This window comes from Pezoporus occidentalis, unplaced genomic scaffold, assembly GCF_034315485.1.
Source record: "Pezoporus occidentalis ecotype Australia unplaced genomic scaffold, CSIRO_AGI_Poc_V1 ctg3, whole genome shotgun sequence".
NCBI classification, from domain to species: Eukaryota; Metazoa; Chordata; class Aves; order Psittaciformes; family Psittacidae; genus Pezoporus; species Pezoporus occidentalis.
Window position 1 is genome coordinate 20,669,148 of NW_026914940.1, and position 20,118 is coordinate 20,689,265.

The 20,118-nt window shown below is 38.1% G+C and overlaps 1 protein-coding gene across 8 annotated transcripts in view; it reads left to right on the forward strand.

Annotated features, from left to right (window-relative positions):
- Positions 1 to 1,912: 1,912 nt before the first annotated feature.
- Positions 1,913 to 20,118, forward strand: part of RGS22 (regulator of G protein signaling 22) — a 62,499-nt gene continuing 44,293 nt past the window's right edge. For all 8 annotated transcript variants that reach the window (XR_009966358.1, XM_062627319.1, XM_062627320.1 and 5 more), the window contains exons 1-6: positions 1,913 to 2,392; positions 3,053 to 3,081; positions 5,605 to 5,667; positions 13,823 to 14,044; positions 18,394 to 18,479; positions 19,880 to 20,045. Coding sequence is in view for 7 of the 8 variants with exons in the window: in XM_062627319.1 (XP_062483303.1) it covers positions 2,368 to 2,392; positions 3,053 to 3,081; positions 5,605 to 5,667; positions 13,823 to 14,044; positions 18,394 to 18,479; positions 19,880 to 20,045 (591 nt within the window). In the remaining variant the exon portion in view is untranslated. The remainder of the gene's footprint in view (positions 2,393 to 3,052; positions 3,082 to 5,604; positions 5,668 to 13,822; positions 14,045 to 18,393; positions 18,480 to 19,879; positions 20,046 to 20,118) is intronic.

Consider the following 20,118-nt stretch of genomic DNA (forward strand, 5'->3'; position numbering starts at 1 on the left):
ATCCCTTGTAGTGTTCAAGGCCAGGTTTGACAGAGCCTTGTGTGACATGGCTTAGTGTGAGGTGTTCCTGCCCATGGCAGGGGGGTTGGAACTAGATGATTTTAAGGTCCTTTCCAACCCTAACTATTATATGATTCTATGATTCATATCTTTGTTTCACCTGCTGGTGAACTTTTAACTGCAAAATAAAATCAAGACTGAAATGCACACACCCCCAGTACTTGACTAAAATCTATGTTGTTAACTAAGATAATGAAAAAATGATAACGACTGCTAATAGATTCTTCATGAGAGAATACAGTATTTCCTGATGAGCTTAATCCAAAATGCAATCTTTGAAGCACACTACACAGAAAACAAAAACCTATGAGTTTTATACCAAAATATATCAGATGACAGGAGAGAAAAAGGACTTCTTTTTCTAGTGGACTCATTTCCACACTTGAATTCTATCTAAGCTGAATTGTGGCTTCCACTTCTGATTAAAAAAAAAAACCAAAAAACCCAAAAACGCATTCACCATGTTTCTTTGTTTTTTTTTTTTTTTTTTTTTTCAAAAATTACAAGCAGCTAGGGAGGTTTAGGAATATTATACACCAAAGACTATATTTAAACCTGCATCAAAAAGAAAAAGGGGAAGGGGGTAAAGAAGTGCTTAAACATTTGAAATCATATTAAGTAGTTTGGTTATGAGACAATACAGTCTCATATACAGTTCAGTGCAATTCTACCTGTTGGAAAGGGTTAACTTCACATTTTATGGGTGTCCTGGGTTCAGCAGTAGCAGTCATTTTTCTCCTTCTTAGTAGCTGGTGCAGTGCTGTGTTTTTGACTTTCAGCCTGGGAACAACACTGATAACACCAATGTTTTTAGTTATTGCTCAGTAATGTTTAGTCTGACCAAGGACTTTCTGAGTCTTGTGCTCTGCCAGGGATGAGGGGAAGTCAGGAGGAAGAAGAGACAGGGCACCTGACCCAAACTAGCCAAAGAGGTATTCCATACCACAGCATGTCATGCCCACTATATAAACTGAGTGCAGTTAACCAGAAGGGTTAGATCATTTCTCAGTCAGGCTGGGTATTGGTCAGTGGGTGGTGAGCAGTTGTATTCTCTTCCCTTGTTATTTCCCTTATTATTATTATTGGTGGCAGCAGCAGTGATTTGTGTTATACCTTAGTTACTGGGCTGTTCTTATCTCAACCTGTGGGAGTTACATTCTTTTGATTCTCCTCCCCAACCCTCTGGGAGTGGGGGGATGAAGCGGGGGGGGGGGGCAGTGAGCGAAGGCTGCGTGGTTGAATTGCCAGCTGGGTTTAAACCACGACAATGGGCTATCTTGTCATGCTATTCCTCTTTCATTTACATTAAGTATACCTATTTGAAATATTTCATAATCACAATAGAACAGAATCTTTGAGGGAACTTGCATGCAAAAAAGCCTGAAGCATTTATTCAGTTCTAGGATCAGAGACTTGCTCGGTAGGGTGTTTTTCAGATCCCACTTGTGGAACACCTAAATTCCACTGAAATCCTCATACAGGAACCTGAATTCCTTCTTTGTATTTAGCTTTTGCTGACCATAACAGAAATGTGACTTTTTATATCCTAGAGTACCCCCTCAAGCCAACAAAGAAACTAACATTCTGGGAGTAGACTCTATTCTATATCTTTTAATGTCTTTTCTCCTTCTACCCAGCCTAATTATAAACTTTTCCCTAATTGTGGGAACATGTAGCTGCCTTTGGATTTCTGGGCCCTGGCAGTAGGAGGAAGCAAAGAAGGCTGTTACCAAGGCTGCAGGTTGTGTTTCTGGCACACTGCAGTGGGGCTGTTTGTACATGTATGGATGCAGAATTATTTGGTATGTGATGTAAATCCATTGGTCATTAGTCATATGTTTGGGGATTTAAGGCAAAATCCCACATGGCTGGAGGCTTTTGCTAATGTAGGAGAAGACAGAATATCATTTTGGACTAAGAACTGCCTAGGCCAGTCAAGAAAAGAGCATTTAATTTCTATTCTTGCTACAAGCATCCTGAAGTTCCTAGTTCATAGGCATCTCTTTTGGGACCGTATCACCAGTATGCCTGATATCCAAGTCTGCTTCAGGGAGATCTGCATCCGCAAGAGAAGTATTTGCTTACTGCTCAGCTCACCCCATGCATTGTTTACAGTGTCATAGCAACCCCCCTTTGCTGGGAGACATGCAGCAGAGGCAGGCTGCCCTGGTGCAGACCAGCACTCACCAGCCAGGTCCAAGAACTCTGCAGCTTCTATTTCTGGTCTGCAGTAAAGGATTTCACCTTTGCAAATGAGATTGTAATCTTGTAGATGTGGGTGCTGGCCCTTACGTGTGTAGATCCAGGATGCAGTCGAAGAGGCTAACCACTGGTATGTAGTGCTTCCCATGCAGGGGGATGGACCGAAACTATGTCAGACAGGGGTCTGACCCAAGGGTGATTGTCTTAGGTACAGAGATGGTGATACAAAAGGGGGGGATTTGGACCTGCTAGGTTTAAATTCAGTAAAATTCCTTCATCTCAAGACAGAACTTTATTCCCTTCAGACGTAATCACGGAAGGCAGAATACCCTTCTAGAATGAGTGAGATTTTGATATCTGGGAACACCAACAATCACATTTTTAAAATTTTATCATATGATTCATAACATTTGCTCTTCGAGGCTCCCCCAGTCTCATAGAAATCTACATTTTCATTAAAAACCAGCAAGATTCTAGTAATCAATTTTGCAGAGCAAAGCTGACAAGTTAACTGATACGTATGAGAAATAATCTAGTTAAATAATACTTGAATTATATTTAAATCATTCTTGTGGTAGATTTTTTATTTAATCCTTTTATCCTTTTTATACATGGGTCAACATTACTGCATGTTCTTAGAGTTTATTTTATTTCCTCAGGCTAAGTTATTTTATTTAAGAATATCCAGGAAGGTTGTCATGCCTCACTACTTTTTGTTTCTGTTCAGTAATCATAGTTGAACAAGCTTGACTGTATTGCTTGAATAACATATTTCATTTTTGTATTTCAGAGCCTCCATGTATAACAGAAGAAGTGTTTGTAAGTATGCTTTATAAAGCTTGATCATTCATTTTGTCATGCAACTGTAGAACACAAAAAGCAAAAGACATTTTTGGAAACTGTTGCCTGATTTCTCAATTCTTTCTTCTCTGTAAGTATGGAGTACCGAGCAATTTCTTGCTATTTTTCTCAGACAAAAAAAAAATTACTTAGTTTGAAAATAATTAGAATGTAAAAAGTAACAGGAAACTATGGAGAAGACGGATGGAAATGAAAAGGAAAGTGAAATATGATGAAGGAATGAAATCATGAGCTCAAATGTTCAACATGACAGGTTTAACAATCTTCTCCTTTATCTTTTCTGCTCTTTGCGTCTAGCTCATTGTAGGATTTCTCTGTTGTTTGCCTTTTTTACCTTATTTGTTACTCTGTTGTTTTACCTTATTTGAAGTGGCACAAGCAATGGATGAGAGGAAATGGCCTCAAGTTGCATCAGGTGAGGTTTAGGTTGGGTATTATGAAAAATTTCTTCACAGAAAGGGTTATAAAGCATTGGAACAGGCTCCCCAGGGAAATGGTAATAAAGAATAAACTAAGTATTCAGAATAAAAAGAATACCCCCCCTAAGAATAAAATTAGTCTTTAAAACTAATTTTTGTTGTTGTTGTTGTTGTCTGAGAAAATACTATGAAATGACTCATTACTCCATACTTTCTTATTTGTAGTGGTAAATACCTCCAGAAGGAGTCACCATCCCTGGAGGTATTTAGAAGATGTGTAGACATGGCACTTAGTGACATGGTTTAGTGGTGAACTTGGTAGTGCTAGGTTAATGGTTGGACTTGATAACCTAGAATGTGTGAATATGCAAGTGCAACTATGCTTTCAAATGAAAATAAGACTGACCCCAAAAAAACCCTTCAAACACCAGAGGACAGTATATTGTGCATAGATGCAGTAAGATCAGTAAGTAGCAAAGCTTGCTTTAAAAAGATCATAAACATTTTATTGATTAATCAACCACTGTGTTTACATTTCTTGCTGTTATATGAGACTGCAGAGAATTATATCCTTAGCAAATTAAAAACACATGTTACCTGTATATTCTTAAGGAGCTTATACTTCAGCCAGTAATAAATGAGTTGTTTTGAGTAAGTCTTTCAACACAATATTTTAATGAGGTATTATGATATCTGTCTGTCTTCAGATTCATGCTTATCAGTGTCAAATCTAATTTTGCATTGCCCAAACCAAACATAAGGCACACTGAAGCTTGTTTAGATTTTTTTTTTTTATTCTGTTGTTATTATTAATTATGTTAACACTTGCTGAATTGAGATTTCTGGGTCTGATTGATTGCCTAGTGACATTAGGGAGAGGATTTTCTGTTGACTTCAAAATGTTTTGGGTTAGACACTTTGGTAAATTCTCCTATTTAATCAATGCCCTAACATCTCTAGGTCCATGGTACTGCAAGTGCATTGGACCGTGGTCCTGTGATCCAAAAACCCCACTATCTCTGTAATGCAGGAAACATTGCTTTCAGTGTTGTCAGTATCTTCCAGGAATAAACGTGAGCTAACTTGCCTGTCCTGTATCACTCCCAGCAGCAATCACAAATGCCAAGGAATAAGTGTTGTCAGGTTAAAGCCAGACAAACACTTTTAACTTAAAGAGAAAAAGGATTTGTCACAAGACTTTTGCTGATATTCGTAAATACATTTGATTTGGGTGAATTCTCCTTGTGTTGCAAGACAGGAATAATAGAATATTCAAGAATCTGAAACTATTACAAACATTTAGGAGTCTTCATTATATTGAAGATAGATTTCTGAAGACCAATGAAATAATGTTCTACTTCTGTCTTCCGTTGAATGGAAATGGGGGCTTCGTGATTTGTCAGCAGCGAAAAACATTGATTTCTACTGTGCAGTTTTTGACTCTGATTAGCAGGATTTATAATGCAGGGGTCAGAACAGGTACAAAACCCACCTGCAGATGTAGTCTTTACTTCTGACGAGGTCAACAGGAAACATCTCAGTTCTGTCAAAGAGATGGCATACACTGCTTGCTGGTGAGCCAAATTATAGATCAGTGACCTCCCTTTTATTTCCAAACATCTGCCAAAACATCTCCAAGCAGCAGTGTGGAAGCAGAAGCAGGCTCTAGTGAATGTTTAGACTCTTCTTCTTCCCAGATGCAAGAGAGAAAGGTTTAATGTTGGGAATTTCTAGACTCTTAGCTTAATGCACATTTTTTCAAAAGTAAATGAACAGATTTCCAGCACTTAGAAGCTGTTGGGTTTATGAAGGCTTTATCTGTAAATTTCTTGGCAAAGGATTTACTTTCATGTGTGTTTTTTAAATTGCTAAGGGCCTCAGCAATGTGCAATGGCTGGAATATAACAACGATGCAATGATTATATTCTCAAAAGTGTGAAACAACATTTTGCAAAAGTTTGCATGTCATATCTCATGGAAAAAACATTGAGGCAATAGTGCATTCAAACCATGTTAGTGCACATTAGTACAAGCTTTGCTTTGTGGTTTTATTTCTCCATAGGAGGAATTCTTAGCCACAGATGATACGCTTGTGGAATACTTTAATGAATTTTTGAGTCTTCCGGTAAGTACCTTACAGAAATCCCTTGCAAAATATAAGAAACACCTGACTAAGATTAAATCAGCTTAAAATATTTTGCATTTTTCTACTGGGTAGTTAAATGACTTATACAATATATCTGTATTTTAATGGTAGCAACTCTTATTGTTTAATGTTATTATCAGTGTCAGGAAAAATAACAGTATCTGCACTTCTGGGGACAGATATTGTCTTGCAAGTTAACATATTTAAATCATGGCTCACTAAAATAATATGGATAGGAAATGAAAAAAACACATAAATACTTATTTAAATAGTATGAGGAGTCCACATTTACTCCAGTATCACAACAAGCCAGCATAACAAATGTTTGTCCTTTTGCATTATTCTGGCAGTGCACTCGGTGATTAATAAACATTTTAGCTCAGAAACCAATTCTGTTTCTCTTCATGGCTGTGCAGGTGTGAAAGGTGGCATGCCTCTTCCTCTCCCATCTGCAGCTGGAAGGATGCAGCCTTACACCGTAGTTTGTGTTCTGATCTGGTTGCAGCTAGACCACTGTACCCAGTGCCCTATATTTAACCAGTTGTCCTATATTTTTCTCCTTTTCCTCATCAACTACCCTTCCTCCCCACACTGTTGTGACAGTCAGATGTACTGTCCTGCTCCCTTGACATGGCAGCCTCAACTTCATTTTAGTAGCCTTGGCCCTGACTATCCCTATTCTTTCTGTCTCCACACCTCACATCCCTATTCTCCCTCAAAGTGGCACAGACCTTTCCGCAGCATAACTCATGGCTCCTGTGGGGTCTGATCTGAGGCAGAGCTGTCCCATGGCCTGTGCCCTCCCAAAGCACTGCAGTCCAACAGGCTGTACTGTGAGAACATACACCTATTTCTGCAATTTGCTTGGTAGGAACCACCACCAGCATTAGGAAGGGGCAGTATATTTTTTGATGCTCCTTGGACTTAAGACTATGGTGTAGCCACCATTGGAATAAATTGTTATGATTCAGGCTTATCAAACCGAACTAGACACAGATGTGCTCTCTAAGCCACATCACAGATTTGTGTAAAAGTACACATAATGGGATTTGCAGAACTAAGGATGGCAGAATGGACTCTCCATACCTATTTTTTATCTTAAAATAAAATCTGGAGGTATTAACTCTGTATCAGAATGTGGGGTTTATGCACAGCAGCGATACTGACTTCCCTGAGGAGACTCAGCCTTTTCATACTTTCACCACACTGCAAGATTCCTCAGAATAATTTTTACAAAGCTAGGGAGACACAGATGGAAGAAAATGTGTGTGAGAGGGCTGTTTCCACACACCCCCCCCCCCCCCCTTGCAGCTGTTCTAGAATATCTGTCTAAGTCTAAGCCTAACTACATAGCTTTTAAACCCAGGCCTCCTTCCTTGTGCCAGATTGTTCTTAGCACAGGAATACCATCCTCCATGCCTTTGCTGCTTATTTGGAAACTATGCTTCAAGTTTTCCTCAAATCACAAAGGACAGAGTGGGTAAGAAGTTCAGCTTGCTTAGTTTCTGGGTCTCCCTGGATGTGCACAGATCTCAGAACGTTTATTAGAGGCCAAAATTCTCCTTGGCCTCAGAGGGCTCCTCAGCCCCTAGTCTTGGCGCAGCTCAGCAGCTCTGAACTGCAGTGATTGTCCAGGCATTCCTGACCGCTCTGGAAGCCCACAGAAAAGAGTTTACAGACACTCTTGAGTAAACACTGTTTTATGCTGGTAATCTTGTTAGGTTTCTAAGATGACACATGGTCTCTATTCTATGTATTGACATATCTTCATGAAAGCATGCTCTATTAGCTACTTTTATCTGTAATGTTCTCATAAATGTTTTTATTTTCTTTGACCTTTTCCTGAGGATTTACCCTCTTCACGATTAAGTTCTATTAATTCCTGAGTTCTGTGGTTTGAATACCTTATATTCCCAAGTTCCTTCTCCTTCTCAGAAGGCTTCTACTAAAACACCACACTGAAATTTCCATTGCTTTATTCTTGTTGTATTTATATGCAGTTGCCTGGGAACAGTATTACCCAGGTGTGCTAGTAGTTAGGCAACAAGTTAAACTGAAAATATTGTGTGACTTGATACCAGAAATCAGGGGTAGCATATGCTTATTTTAAGGGACTGCCTCTGCATTGATTTATAATGCACCGGTAGTGTATGGAAAATTGTATTACTGGGGACTTGCTGTAGCAGCAGCAGATTGGGGTTGTTTTGTGTTTTTTTTTGCTTTGATTTACAGTATATCCTTTAAGTGATCCTGTTGTTATAATAATATTCAATACAATCTGACATGAATATCTAGGTACTCCAAAGCTCTATATACTGTAATGAAGGATAGTTTGTACAGAAAATACTTATGAAAGATAAAATAATACAAAAATCCTCATGAGGGCACTTGTTGCCAGTAGTACAATGACTTCACAATAGCAGAAATCAATTACGTGACACACAAACTAGTAAGTAATCTAAAATGAAAGATTTGAGAGAAACATTGGCAAGAATACACTTCCATTTCTAGCCTGATAGGCATCCCTACAGTTTGAATCTTTTATCCATGTATCTAAAACATCCAGTTTTAATATATTCACCCAAGAATGAAAATTCAGAAGCCAGGAATGAAAATTCAGAAGTCAAGAATGGCCATCCAGCTCAGTGTTGGAGGCTTCAGTAAGAAAGTGCAGTAATGTCAACTTATTTCTCCTGAACTTTGTAAGCTGACTGCTACTTGTTCTACTCCAAGTCCATGCTGTGGCCTTACCTCGTAATTTTCCAGTTACCACTGATCCTGATGAAGGCACACTCCTCCTCTTTGCAACCTCAGGGAGTTGCGCTAGCAACGAAAGTGCTAACTGTACTTCATTTGAAGCATATTCAGGAGATGACACTTTTGGTGGCAAATCCCTGGCTGTGGGTTTTGCTTGCAGCAGAAAGCTACCAAGGGATCACAGTTTCATCAACTTCAGATTTGAAGACTACTTCTTTTGAAATTGTTCTCATTATAAAAGCTCTCTGCTGAGTAGTCAGGATCCAGAATTTGGTGCAGGTGATGATTCTGAAAACAATTAAAGCCCAAGTAATAAACTTTGAGTGAATTGGTCTTTCTGAAAGCAGAATGGTCCTGAAAACCTAGTGCTCTCAAGAGCAGAAACAGCCCTGATCTACAAAGTAGCAAAAGATGGAAAGGACAGAAGGCAATCCACTGTGCTGTATAGTTCCAGCCCTTCTCTGTTTTGAAGATGGCTGTGACTAATTTGATGCATCAATGCATCAATTCAATGCATCAGTGCATGCTCATTAGTTTCCTCTTGTCTTTTCTAGGTGTGTGGAGGGAGGCTGCAGGTGCCAATACAACCTCCCTTAAAAAGGCTTTACATTAATAAGGCCCCATATGCATATTATGTCAAGACTCAGGTCTAGAACTTGCTTGATATCTTTGACATTCAAGAAAGCAAAAGAAGCATGTTTTACTTTTTTTCTTGTTGATAGTGGGTTTATTCAAAATGTTAATTAGATTGTGATACGTAATTGTGACCTGTGTCTTACCCATCAATGGAAAGGAAATCCTGGACTCATTAAAGTCAAAGGGAGATTTGCCACTGGCCATCTGCAGTGTGAATTTTCCAGATACTTCATAGAACTGCTCAAATTCTCTTCTGGTCTGGACTCTCACTGACATTTAATTATGCTACACACCCCCCTGTCTTAAGGAAGTTTTGGCAAAGCTCCTCGATGAGGCCTCTATTAATTCCCACCCTTTCAAGGCCTTAACCTAAGAGGCAGCCAAGCTGTGGTCATTCTATTTCTCCTGGAATCTAACTACGTTATTTGGGGCGGGATGTAGTGAACGTATTTACACTTTGTTAACTGTATCTGAAGTTATCTGAAAACTGTTAAGGCAGAGAACAGTGAGATTTATACGCCTGACATCCTGGTAACATGGTGATGGATGCTGTTTTGGTTTCTGTTTTGGGAGGACCGAGAGAAATTTGCCTTCCCTTCAGTTAAATGTATAACTTCAGGTTTCAGAATTATGTATTCTATTTATTCTTCAGCTGAAACCATATTCAATGTGCATTTGACAGTTAAATTTCTTTGCTGTCAAAAATGTACATGCAATGGTTTATTTATTTAATAGTATTGCTGTAATACAATCTGAAAACTGCTTTTTGTTGTTTGCTTGGAGATTTTTTTCTGATGCTGAGGTTACCACACTGAGTTACATTGTTCATACTGAGTTCAAGGGGAGAATTGTCTGAGTGAAACAGTTTGCAAAATCAGCAGACCTCTTATTTGTTGGTATTCTCAAGTCCTAGTTGATCCTATTTATTGTGTTAAATTCATAATGTATGAATCCCAAGCTTCAAGGCTCCTGCCAAACCATATTTATTTTTTCTTAACATCTTGAGGTATAATTTGTCTCTGGAGTTTTCCATCTTCAAGGGATCAAAAATTGGCCCAAACTAGAGAGAGAATGATACACTTAGTCTTTCCTTAGTGTATTTTACTTGTCTGTAAAAAGCCAAAGCACTTGCCAAATGTGGGGTAAGAAAGATATTTCTTAGTATATTAGATTGGCATGGATGACTTTTTCCCCTTCCTTCCTAGTGTAGGTTATTACCCACTCATTGACACAGGCATCTTCACTGAAGAGATTCATCATTATTGTAATGACCTAGAATATTGGTGGTGCTATAAGCCTCTCTCATTACTGTCCTGTGAAACATTGTATGATTGTACAGGTCTTGGCTTCTGTGGAAAAGGTTTTAAGTTCACTACAGGGTATTGAACAGGGTTTTTTTTTGCTTTTTTTTTGTGGCTTGTAATGTGTGGGAATGGTTAGATAGTGTGTTTTGCTCCAAAGTTCTTCACATACCAGAAGGGAAATGGATTGACTGATCCTCTCTCCTTTACTGTAACTGGGAAAATGTTATCTACAAGAAATCACACTTTTTTTTTTCTGTTCTCATTTGATTTTTTTGTCTTAACATTATCATTTTATTTTTGTGGCTGGGATGAGTTAAGGAGGTCAGGACTTACCTCTTCTTTTATTATGCTTATAAAGACATTCTGATTTATCATTCTAGTTTTCCTAAGTAAGCAAACTATTCCAAACTATTCTAGAATACTTTTATACGATCACTTTATGAGATGCTCTCTCTAGTAGAATTTGATATCTGTACAGAATCATAGGTTACTCAGGCTGGAAAAGGCATTGGGGAGGTCTGTAATCCAGCTTCCTGCTCAAAGCAGAGACAGTGCTTTAGTATTGAAACCAGGTTGCTTGCTACTTTCTCTTGACCTTGAAAACCTCCAACAACTGATTTCATAGTCCCTCTGGACAGCATGTTCCAATGCTAATCATTCTACACACAATACCTTTTTTCTTATACCCAGTTGAGATCTCTATTTCAGTGTATGACCACAGTCTCTTGTCCTCTCACCATGCACCTCCACAAAAAGTCTGGTCTACTTTCTCAGTAATCTTGTAAGTACTTTCAGGTTGTTGCTAGGTCCTCCTAGAGCTGCCTCTTCTACAGGCTAAATAAGCCCTCTTCCCTCAGCCTGTCCTCACAGGGAAAGTGCTCCAGCCTCTGACCAGCTCAGTGGTCTTCTGCTGGACTTACTTGAATATGTGAACATTCTTCCTGCACTGGGAACCCAAGACTGGATGCAGTATTCCAAATGCAGACTTATTAGTGTCAAGTAAAGAGGATCTACTGGCTACTTTCTGACTGATACAGGAAGTATGTGATGCCCTTTTGATGTTCTTAGGTATAGGTAACTACACCTTCGTCCTAACCCCAAAAGTCTGGACAAGAACAACCTTTTTCAGTCAAGTATGTAGTGTATGAAGTTTTAATCTTCTTATCCTATCAGTGTATGTTCTTTGTTCCTCCAGTATATTTGTCTTACAAAGGATTTGTAGTCAGACTCCTAAAACAACAACACACTTTACATTTGAAAAATTGTTGCTTGCATCTGTTTCACTACATTTAAGTTTTTGTGTGTTTTCTGTTTAGGTAATTAGAATGTATACTGAAAAAAATGAGATCTAGAGTAAGTTATGAAGGATTAAGTAAAAATAGATGTGTGTGATAAACTAATGTTGTTGCTTAGTTTCCAAAGTTAAACAACATGGAACTAAAACAATCTGATCACATCTAGTCACGTAGCCCTGTATTATGGAATTTGTACTTTGTTTGCTTTTTTCCACAAGCAAGAGAGTTTCAAATCTTGAAAGACTGATGCACCTTGTTTCTTAATGTACTTCTGTTTCTTTTTTTAAAAACATGAAAAAATAAATAGGGAAGAATACATTTGGAGGTTATTAAGGTTGCATAGTTAGTCACATGAATATTGTTAGCAGCCCAAATTAGGTTTGAAAGTAAATGAAATATACACATAGCAAACTGGGAGGAGGTCTGAACGAAGTACAGAGAAATCTACTACACATAAAAGGCTCTTTAAAATGCTGTTCAGTACATCTGAAAAAAACCTCCAGAGTACCCTGGAGAAAATTAATGCTAAAAGAGGCACAAGGTGTCAGAGAACAAAAACCAAGCCACGATTTCAGCTGAAGTTAGGTAACTAAACAGACCAATGCAATTCAATGCATGGCTCTGAGCAGTGACAGTCTGATGTCATAGGTGCTAACCATACACTTAAAGCTCTCACATGCTACATGTTTTGCCAGGCTGAGCATCCACAGTGAGACATTATGGGATAAGCAGGGAATGTTGTAACCACATGTTGCAGCCACATGGTTCGATCCTGGGCTTTACTCTACAAGACTTTGATTAATAAAGGGGCTTCAAACAGAAGCAACAAAATAGCTGACACTGACATGGTTACTTTGGACTTCTATAGGTGTGGAGAAGAATAAAATTGTCTGTGATATATTTCTATAATATATGTAGCATGTATTCAGCATCTATGGTATGTATATGAATTATGTCTATATTCTTATACATGTGATATATAAAAAGTTCAAGGAAATTGAAACCACAGTGCTTGAAAAAATAAAATAATCTTATTAAGTGTAGGCGAACGACAACTGTACAAACACCAGGTGGGATCATGTCTGGAATGAAGCCAAAAAGAATTTTGGCAGAGGGTCTGGATACGGCCAGGATTTTCTTCAGTTCTTAAATACAACATGCCTTCTTGTCTTCCAGCTCTGTGTGGAGATGCTTATATGCTCTGCTTGTATATCATCTCATATTCACAACTGTCTTGGGTATCCTCCATTACTTGTAAAATCCATCCATATTTTCCCTCTTAATTTTAAGGAAGAGCATTTGAAAGATAGTCTTTCAGGGAAATACCTAATACCAGAGCTCAAAAGATGAAAGATGATTCTGTCTTAATGTGTACACATGCAGTGTTTTTTTCTTTTTTTTTTTTTTTTTTTTTTTTTTTTTTTTTTTTTTTTTTTTTTTTTTGTTGTTTTTTTTTTTTTTTTTGAGTTGACAGAAGTCACAGTTATGTAGCAGAAGTTGAAGTCTGGTCAACCTCATGTCTCAGACACTATCTGAACTGGTGATGTATAATAACTCACTACAAGCCTTAAAAGTTCTGGTAGGTATTTGACCTAAAAGTAACAATATGATGAAAAGCCATTCTTACATATGGAAATTTTCAGTTTCATCCTCTTCAAATGCATCTCATTTAAAAGGTCTGCTTCATTGCTAATCTTTTCAAGCCTTGATTGTTTGTGGTAATGAATAGGAGAATAGCACTGGAGATCTGATCCTGTAGGTAAGTAGCCCCCTGCAGAACAGTTACTAAAGTCACTGTGAATGATATATTCCAGACATCTGTGTACTGGGTCTATTATTTGCATATGAAAAAGAATGGTCTGTGATCTAGAATGAATTAACATTCTTCACAATTAAGCGTAGCTGAGATAAAAAGTAGGAATGCATTGGAAAACTACACAGCATAGAGACTAAAGAACAAGAATACAGCAAAAATTATTATTCCAGGCCCCAAACATAAGCTACTGCGGGCAAGAGAAGGAAACCTCATAATACCAGGTTGCAACCTGTAGGATGCTCCTATACTATAAAAATTAACTTTCTTACATTAAAAAAGTTCCCTTATTACAATGTAATAAAATTTCCAAATATTTTTTTTTGCAGACATTTGCCCAGACAGTTAAGTTTAACTCTGACTTTGGGGTTTTTGAAGTTGTTAATGATGCCCCACAATGCCTTGAAAGCCAGCTGAAAAAAAGTCTACATGAGCAGAAAACTCCAAAGCCCATTTATGATGCTCTAAGGAAAGTAAAGAATGATGGGCACCTCTCCAAAATGCGCACTGCTTCTCCAACCTTCAATATTGATGCAAATTACAACACTATGGTAAGCATCTTATAGCCCCTGAGTTTATATTTAGATCTTACTGTAGAGATACTGGCAGTAGTTTTTGTTGTGTTTGGCTTGGTAGCTTGGGAAAAATGTTAATTTATGTTAGGAAAACATAATGATGGGCCAAATTATGCCCTGCAATGCACATGTGTCTAGCAGACAAGTGAATGGAATTACAGATGTACATCCTGTAGCACAGAATTTTGAAGATTCCGTAGGGCAGGATTCAGTTGTGTGGTCTGAATACTTTTTAATATTAAAAGAAAAAATATTATGACAACAGTTACTTTACTAGTGATCCCTGGAATGTGCAAATTGACTGAAACTAATGCATCTCAGTCTTTCCTTATTAATTAATTTCCTTGTGTGGCTATGAGCTCATCTGTGGTCTGGCAACACATAAGTCTCTCTTCTATTAATTCCCAAAGGATTTACATGGTTACCATCAATTGAAATGGCCAGAGAAAATAATCTTTGGCAAAAAGAAAGCAAAATTAATGGAAAGATAGGTTGGATTTTAGAAAAATAATCTTGTTTTTGACTTGCCCAGACATTACCGATTTTGGTATTCTTACCTGTTTACTTTACTTTCAGGGCTTTCTTCAGCACCAAATTATTCAGGTTAAAATCAGGAGTTGAAGCGCCATATGCACCTGAAAGAATACAAGACAGTATAATTAGTTGTGGGACTTTACCTTTAAGCAACAGCTTTTGAGGAGAAAAAAACGTTTCACTGGGATACTTGGTTTATTCTTTTCTTGCTTACTTTGCATAGGTGTGACTGCTGTGACTTCAGTTTGTTTCATTCAAGGCCAGGCTAAGGTATTTCTGTATTTTTAGAAGTGGCTGCTCTAAATTATGTCATAGCTGGAAAGCTGAGAGAAAAGCAAGGAGCTGTAGCAAACTGCTATTTTGCCTAGTATAAGCTTAATTATTTTCACAAAAGAAAACAGTGTTGAGAGAGGTCAAAAGGCAAACAGGTTTAACAAAGTGATAGTAATGTGAGATAGCAATTATCTGCATCTAGACTGAAAAAATGCTACAACGGCACAAGGCTCACAGGCATCCCTACCATGTTAAATAATTATTTTCACAAATATTTTGCTTGAGAGCACAAAACTGGAAGAACTATTCTTGATTTCTTACTTGCTCTCAGGATTAAACTGAGGAAACATTGTGTGCTTGTGCAAGTGTGGCCAACACTCTGTGGGATAACCTTACATCATTGCAACTGTGGATGGCCTTTCTTGACAAATTCAAAGCCATTTCACTATTGCTTACATCTTTCATGTGGTTTGGAGCAACACAGCTCCTATATTATTTAAGAATACATTGCTTTCTCTGGGCCATTTTCCATAGATGATGGTCTTTTGTGGAGTGATACGCCTCAGTATGCTTTCTTCTTGGGAGAAAAGGGTGAAGTTTTTTCTTATTTTTGACTCCTTCACTGGGTAGGTAGCATACATTCCTCACCCAGTTGATAATGCCTTGGCATCTCAAGGCTGAACTGGAACAACATGGCCTGCACACCAGCATATCAAAAATTGTTACTGCAACTACACAAGGTGAAAGAAGCCAGCTTCATTCATTGTGTTACGCTGTGACAGAACCAGAAGTCATCATCCCAGACCAACTGCATCAAGTAGTTCAGTTCATCTCAAATAGGATTTGATCTTTCAGGCATCAGCTGATGCTAGCCTTTTTCCTTTAACTTTCTTCACACTGACTGAAGAGACTAACAGTTGCTTTGAATGTTACATTGCTACAAAAAAGTAGCAAGAGGCCATCACTGGCACATTTCTAACGAAAATGAGCTATGGTTGGAGAATCCTAGTAGGCATTTCAGGCTACAGCTTGAATTTAAACAAATCTTACCTAAGAAATACACCTACAGGTATTTTTCTCTGTATTTTACTTCCCTCTTAGACTGTTACAAATTTACAGATAAGCAAAAGTTCTCTGCACGTGTGCATGCACACTTGCAAATTATTGATACAGAGGTAAATACCTTCTTATCAACAGCCAAAATCAATTTGGTGTAAAATACATTAAGAAAATAAACCTGCTGAGCTGGGTAGAATTGATCACAACTATGGAAAAAACCTGGCTGGCATCCCACATACCTTACTTCAGAGAAACCCCAGTTCAGCAAAACACTTAAGTATGTGTTTAACTTTAATCAAGGGAAGTTAAACACATGCTTAAACTTAAACACGTGCTAAAAGCTTTGCTGGATTGAGTCCCAGCAAGGCCTAAGGCTGACTGGGTAAGGAAGCTAACCAAGGTAACAAAACTCATCAGATTAAATGTAGCATCTTTCTCTGGGGGAAGGGGAAAGAGTAGAGATTCTTTTGTTCTGATAGTATATATAATGTTGTGTACCAGCCATGTACAGACACAAACATGAATCACTCAGATAAAAAAACTGGGCTGTTATTCAGTAAATATGTAAATATTAAATGCCAAAATAAAGAGACAATCTTTTGTATTTCAAAAAAGCTTGTCAGTTACCAGAAAGAGGCATACACTGTGTGGTTGGGACTAATTAGTCTCCATCTCCACAAATTAGTGTATGAGCCACTGCCAACATAAGCTTTTCATATTTTGAAATATTTTCTTCTCTCTAAATGAAACCACCCACATTCTGAGTAATTCAGATATTTTTTTAATCCCCTACAGATATATATGAGGCAGAATAACCCTTGTCCCTAATGGAATATTAGCTCATGGAAATAAAATTTAAAATGTAATCTACACAACTGATTATTTGATATAGCAAGTAGCATTCACCTTTGCCCCAGCTTCACCTGTTTTTATGGACAAGAAGAGTTACTGCATTCTTCCAAACCATCAGTCTCACTTTCACTAGAAGGAAAAATGCACCTCAGATAAATAAAACAGCTCATCCCCTAAGAATGGAAAAAGTACACTCTTAAAAAAAATATTGAAGTATGCTGTGTGTCATTTCTAAGGGAAACAGCTATGGATCACTGCGGCCCATAGTCAGAGATCTTGCTCTCTGTGTAAATTCTTAGGCATTGTTTTTGTTTGCTGGCTCTGTATTTGCTCGCTGTTCAACACATCCCTTTCATACCCCAGACCACTCTTTGGAAGCACCTCCCTTTCTGCTTTGATGAGGCACTGATGCTTGGGCTGCCTAAGCAGAAATCTGTTACCAGCCCGATTCATAAAATACTTAGGTTTCCATTATAAGTGTTACTTTGTGCAATGCAGTTCTGCAAAGCTCTGACATAAAAGTGAGAATCGTTTTAGCTGATAGGCTTTTTATTTGTTTGATTTTGTTTTTAATATCTACAGCTCTCTGATTCTCAGAGTCTAATTTAATTTAAGGGTTTCTTAGTCTTCAGATTCTTGAAGAAAAATAGTGGGTTTTTATAAAATGTGATGAAGTCAGAAAAATCAGCTGTTTCCTGTTGCAAAAAAAAAAAAAAAATCTATTTTGCATTTTGATTTGTACAGCAAAAGCACGATCGACGCACATACTATTTCTGAAGAAAAAAACACCATGATTTGTTAAAAAAATTGTACTCTTATAGATGAAATCAGATTTAGACCTTTTTAGCTGTTGTTAGGAAAGTAAATCAACTCAGTTATCCCAGCATGGTAAAGGCTAAACTGGACCTCACTTGGAGTACTGTGTACAGTTCTGGTGTCCTCAACATAAAAAGGACATGGAACTGTTGGAGCAAGTCCAGAGGAGGGCCACGAGGATGATCAGGGGACTGGAGCACCTCCTGTTGAAGACAGGCTGAGAAAGTTGGGGCTGTTCAGCCTGGAGAAGAGAAGGCTGCGTGGAGATGTCATAGCAGCCTTCCAGTATCTGAAGGGGGGGCTATAAGGATGCTGGGGATGGACTTTTAGGGACTGCAGACATTAGACTGTAGTGATAGGAAAAGGGGTAACGGGTTAAAACTTTCCAATCTAAACTTCCCCTGTTTAAGTTTTAACTTATAAGGAAGAAATTCGTTTATAAGGAAGAAATTCTCTACTGTAAAGGTGGTGAGGCACTGGAATGGGTTGTCCAGGGAGGTTGTGAATGCTCCATCCCTGGTGGTGTTCAAGGCCAGGTTGGACAGAGCCTTGGGTGACATGGTTTAGTGTGAGGTGTCCCTGCCCATGGCAGGGGGGTTGGAACTAGATGATCTTAAGCTCCTTTCCAACCCTAACTATTCTATGATTCTGTAACAACAATAATGTCCACTGCATATTTGTTTTCCTGAGACAATGCCTCTGTAGAAGGGGATTGGAGTGAATCAGTTACATGGCAAACAAAGCAAGGAAGTCAAGAAAACTGCAAATCTTTGGCATTTCTTTTTTAATAGTGCCTTGATAGAGAACAAGCAATTCAGTGGATTAAGAAAGAAAGGCTTCCAGCATTTCTTGAAAGCGACTGTTATTTTGAATACAGGTATTACAATCTTTTATGCTTTCAGTTTTAAATTTGTGTAGTTTTTCTCTTCTGTTTAATTTATCTTGACAGTACTCTTAATATGTTTTCTCCCACCTCTAGGTCTGTTTGTTTAATTTTAGTATTTTTGTGACCTGGATAAAGTAAAATCAGAGCCTTTTTTTCACTCGGCTGTTTGTAATTTTCTTTGACCATGAATTACTGTTTTCTGAATCTGTGTTCCACAGAGATATCATGGTAGTAATGCATCTTTCTCTGATCAATATATAAGCCATGTAAGTGGAAGTTATGAATCCATAAAATCTATTTAGAAAAAAATAAGCCAGTCCTTTTTATTTCAGTTACTAGCTTTGTGTCTGTGGGACCCACTGTCAGACTTCCTTTTGCAAGGTTCTCTGTGGGATGCTGTGGCATAGTTGGATGATGCACTGTTATACACCTGCTATATATTTCCAGATGTCCTTTCAGCAGATGCTCTTCATGTATGCTTTTTTGAAGATCTGCCTCTACATCCTTCAAGGTTCTGTCTAGATCAAGATAAGCCGAGATGCTAAAAGGGAAACTTGCATTTATAGATGAAGATACCCCAACCCTAGAATGAAATCCTATTTTCCTTCAAATAGTGAGGACAAATTAAACTGGGCATTCACTCATGGTCGTAGGCTCAGGCATAGGCTTTGTTTTTCCCTTCACATGCACTTTGGTTGGTTTTGTACTGCTTTCTAACTTAGCTAAGTTTTGCCCCAGTTCTTGAGCCCGGAACACCAACATTATCAACATATGGTTCTAAGACTGCCTTTTTTGAACATCCTGATGTTCACACTAACACAAGATAGCACCAGAGGGCTCTTCAGTCCTATGATGTCCTCAGACATCTGCCAGTTGAATACAATAGCGCCAGTTGTCAGTTGTCATCTGAAAGTTTAATTAGTATGATCACTCCTGTGGCATCACTGCTGGAAGATTGTTTGTATCAGGAAGTGTAGTGTCTGGTGATGATACCAGACTTCTGCAATCTGGAACAATAGTTCCATTTTAATGATCAAAATATTTGAGGGCTTCTTAGCAGGGCTTGGGACTGCATAGATACATGTAAGAGCATCCTGACAGAAACTGGTTTTACTGGTAAAGACTGATAATACAAGGCAGGTCACCATCTGTAAAGCTGGTGGACTACAGAATGGCAGTACTGGTGTTTATGAACATGACATAATATGGGTGAAATAGTATGATCTGTGAAATAACATGATCGAGGTCATGATCTGCTGATCATGACCTTCTCTGTAACAATTTATTTTTAGATGGGTCATGGGTTTTATTGCCTATTCTGGGGAAAAAAACCTCAACTTTTTCTCTGATTAAAAGCTAAAATTAGCTATTGTCTCAACATTTAATTTCAGGCTAGCTAAATTGATATCACAGGTAGAATGGAGCAAGACTGGCATTAATTTCATTATCGATAATGACTACTATCCCTGGATAAGGAAGCAAGACCCAAGTCCTTCCCCTCCTGAGGAGGATGACACTTCGATGACTGTGAGAAAGTTAAATATATCGCTTGGAGTGGTAATATAAAAATGTTTAGTGGGTGTAACATCAAGATATATTGAATGCATTGGGTGAAATTATTGTAACTGAG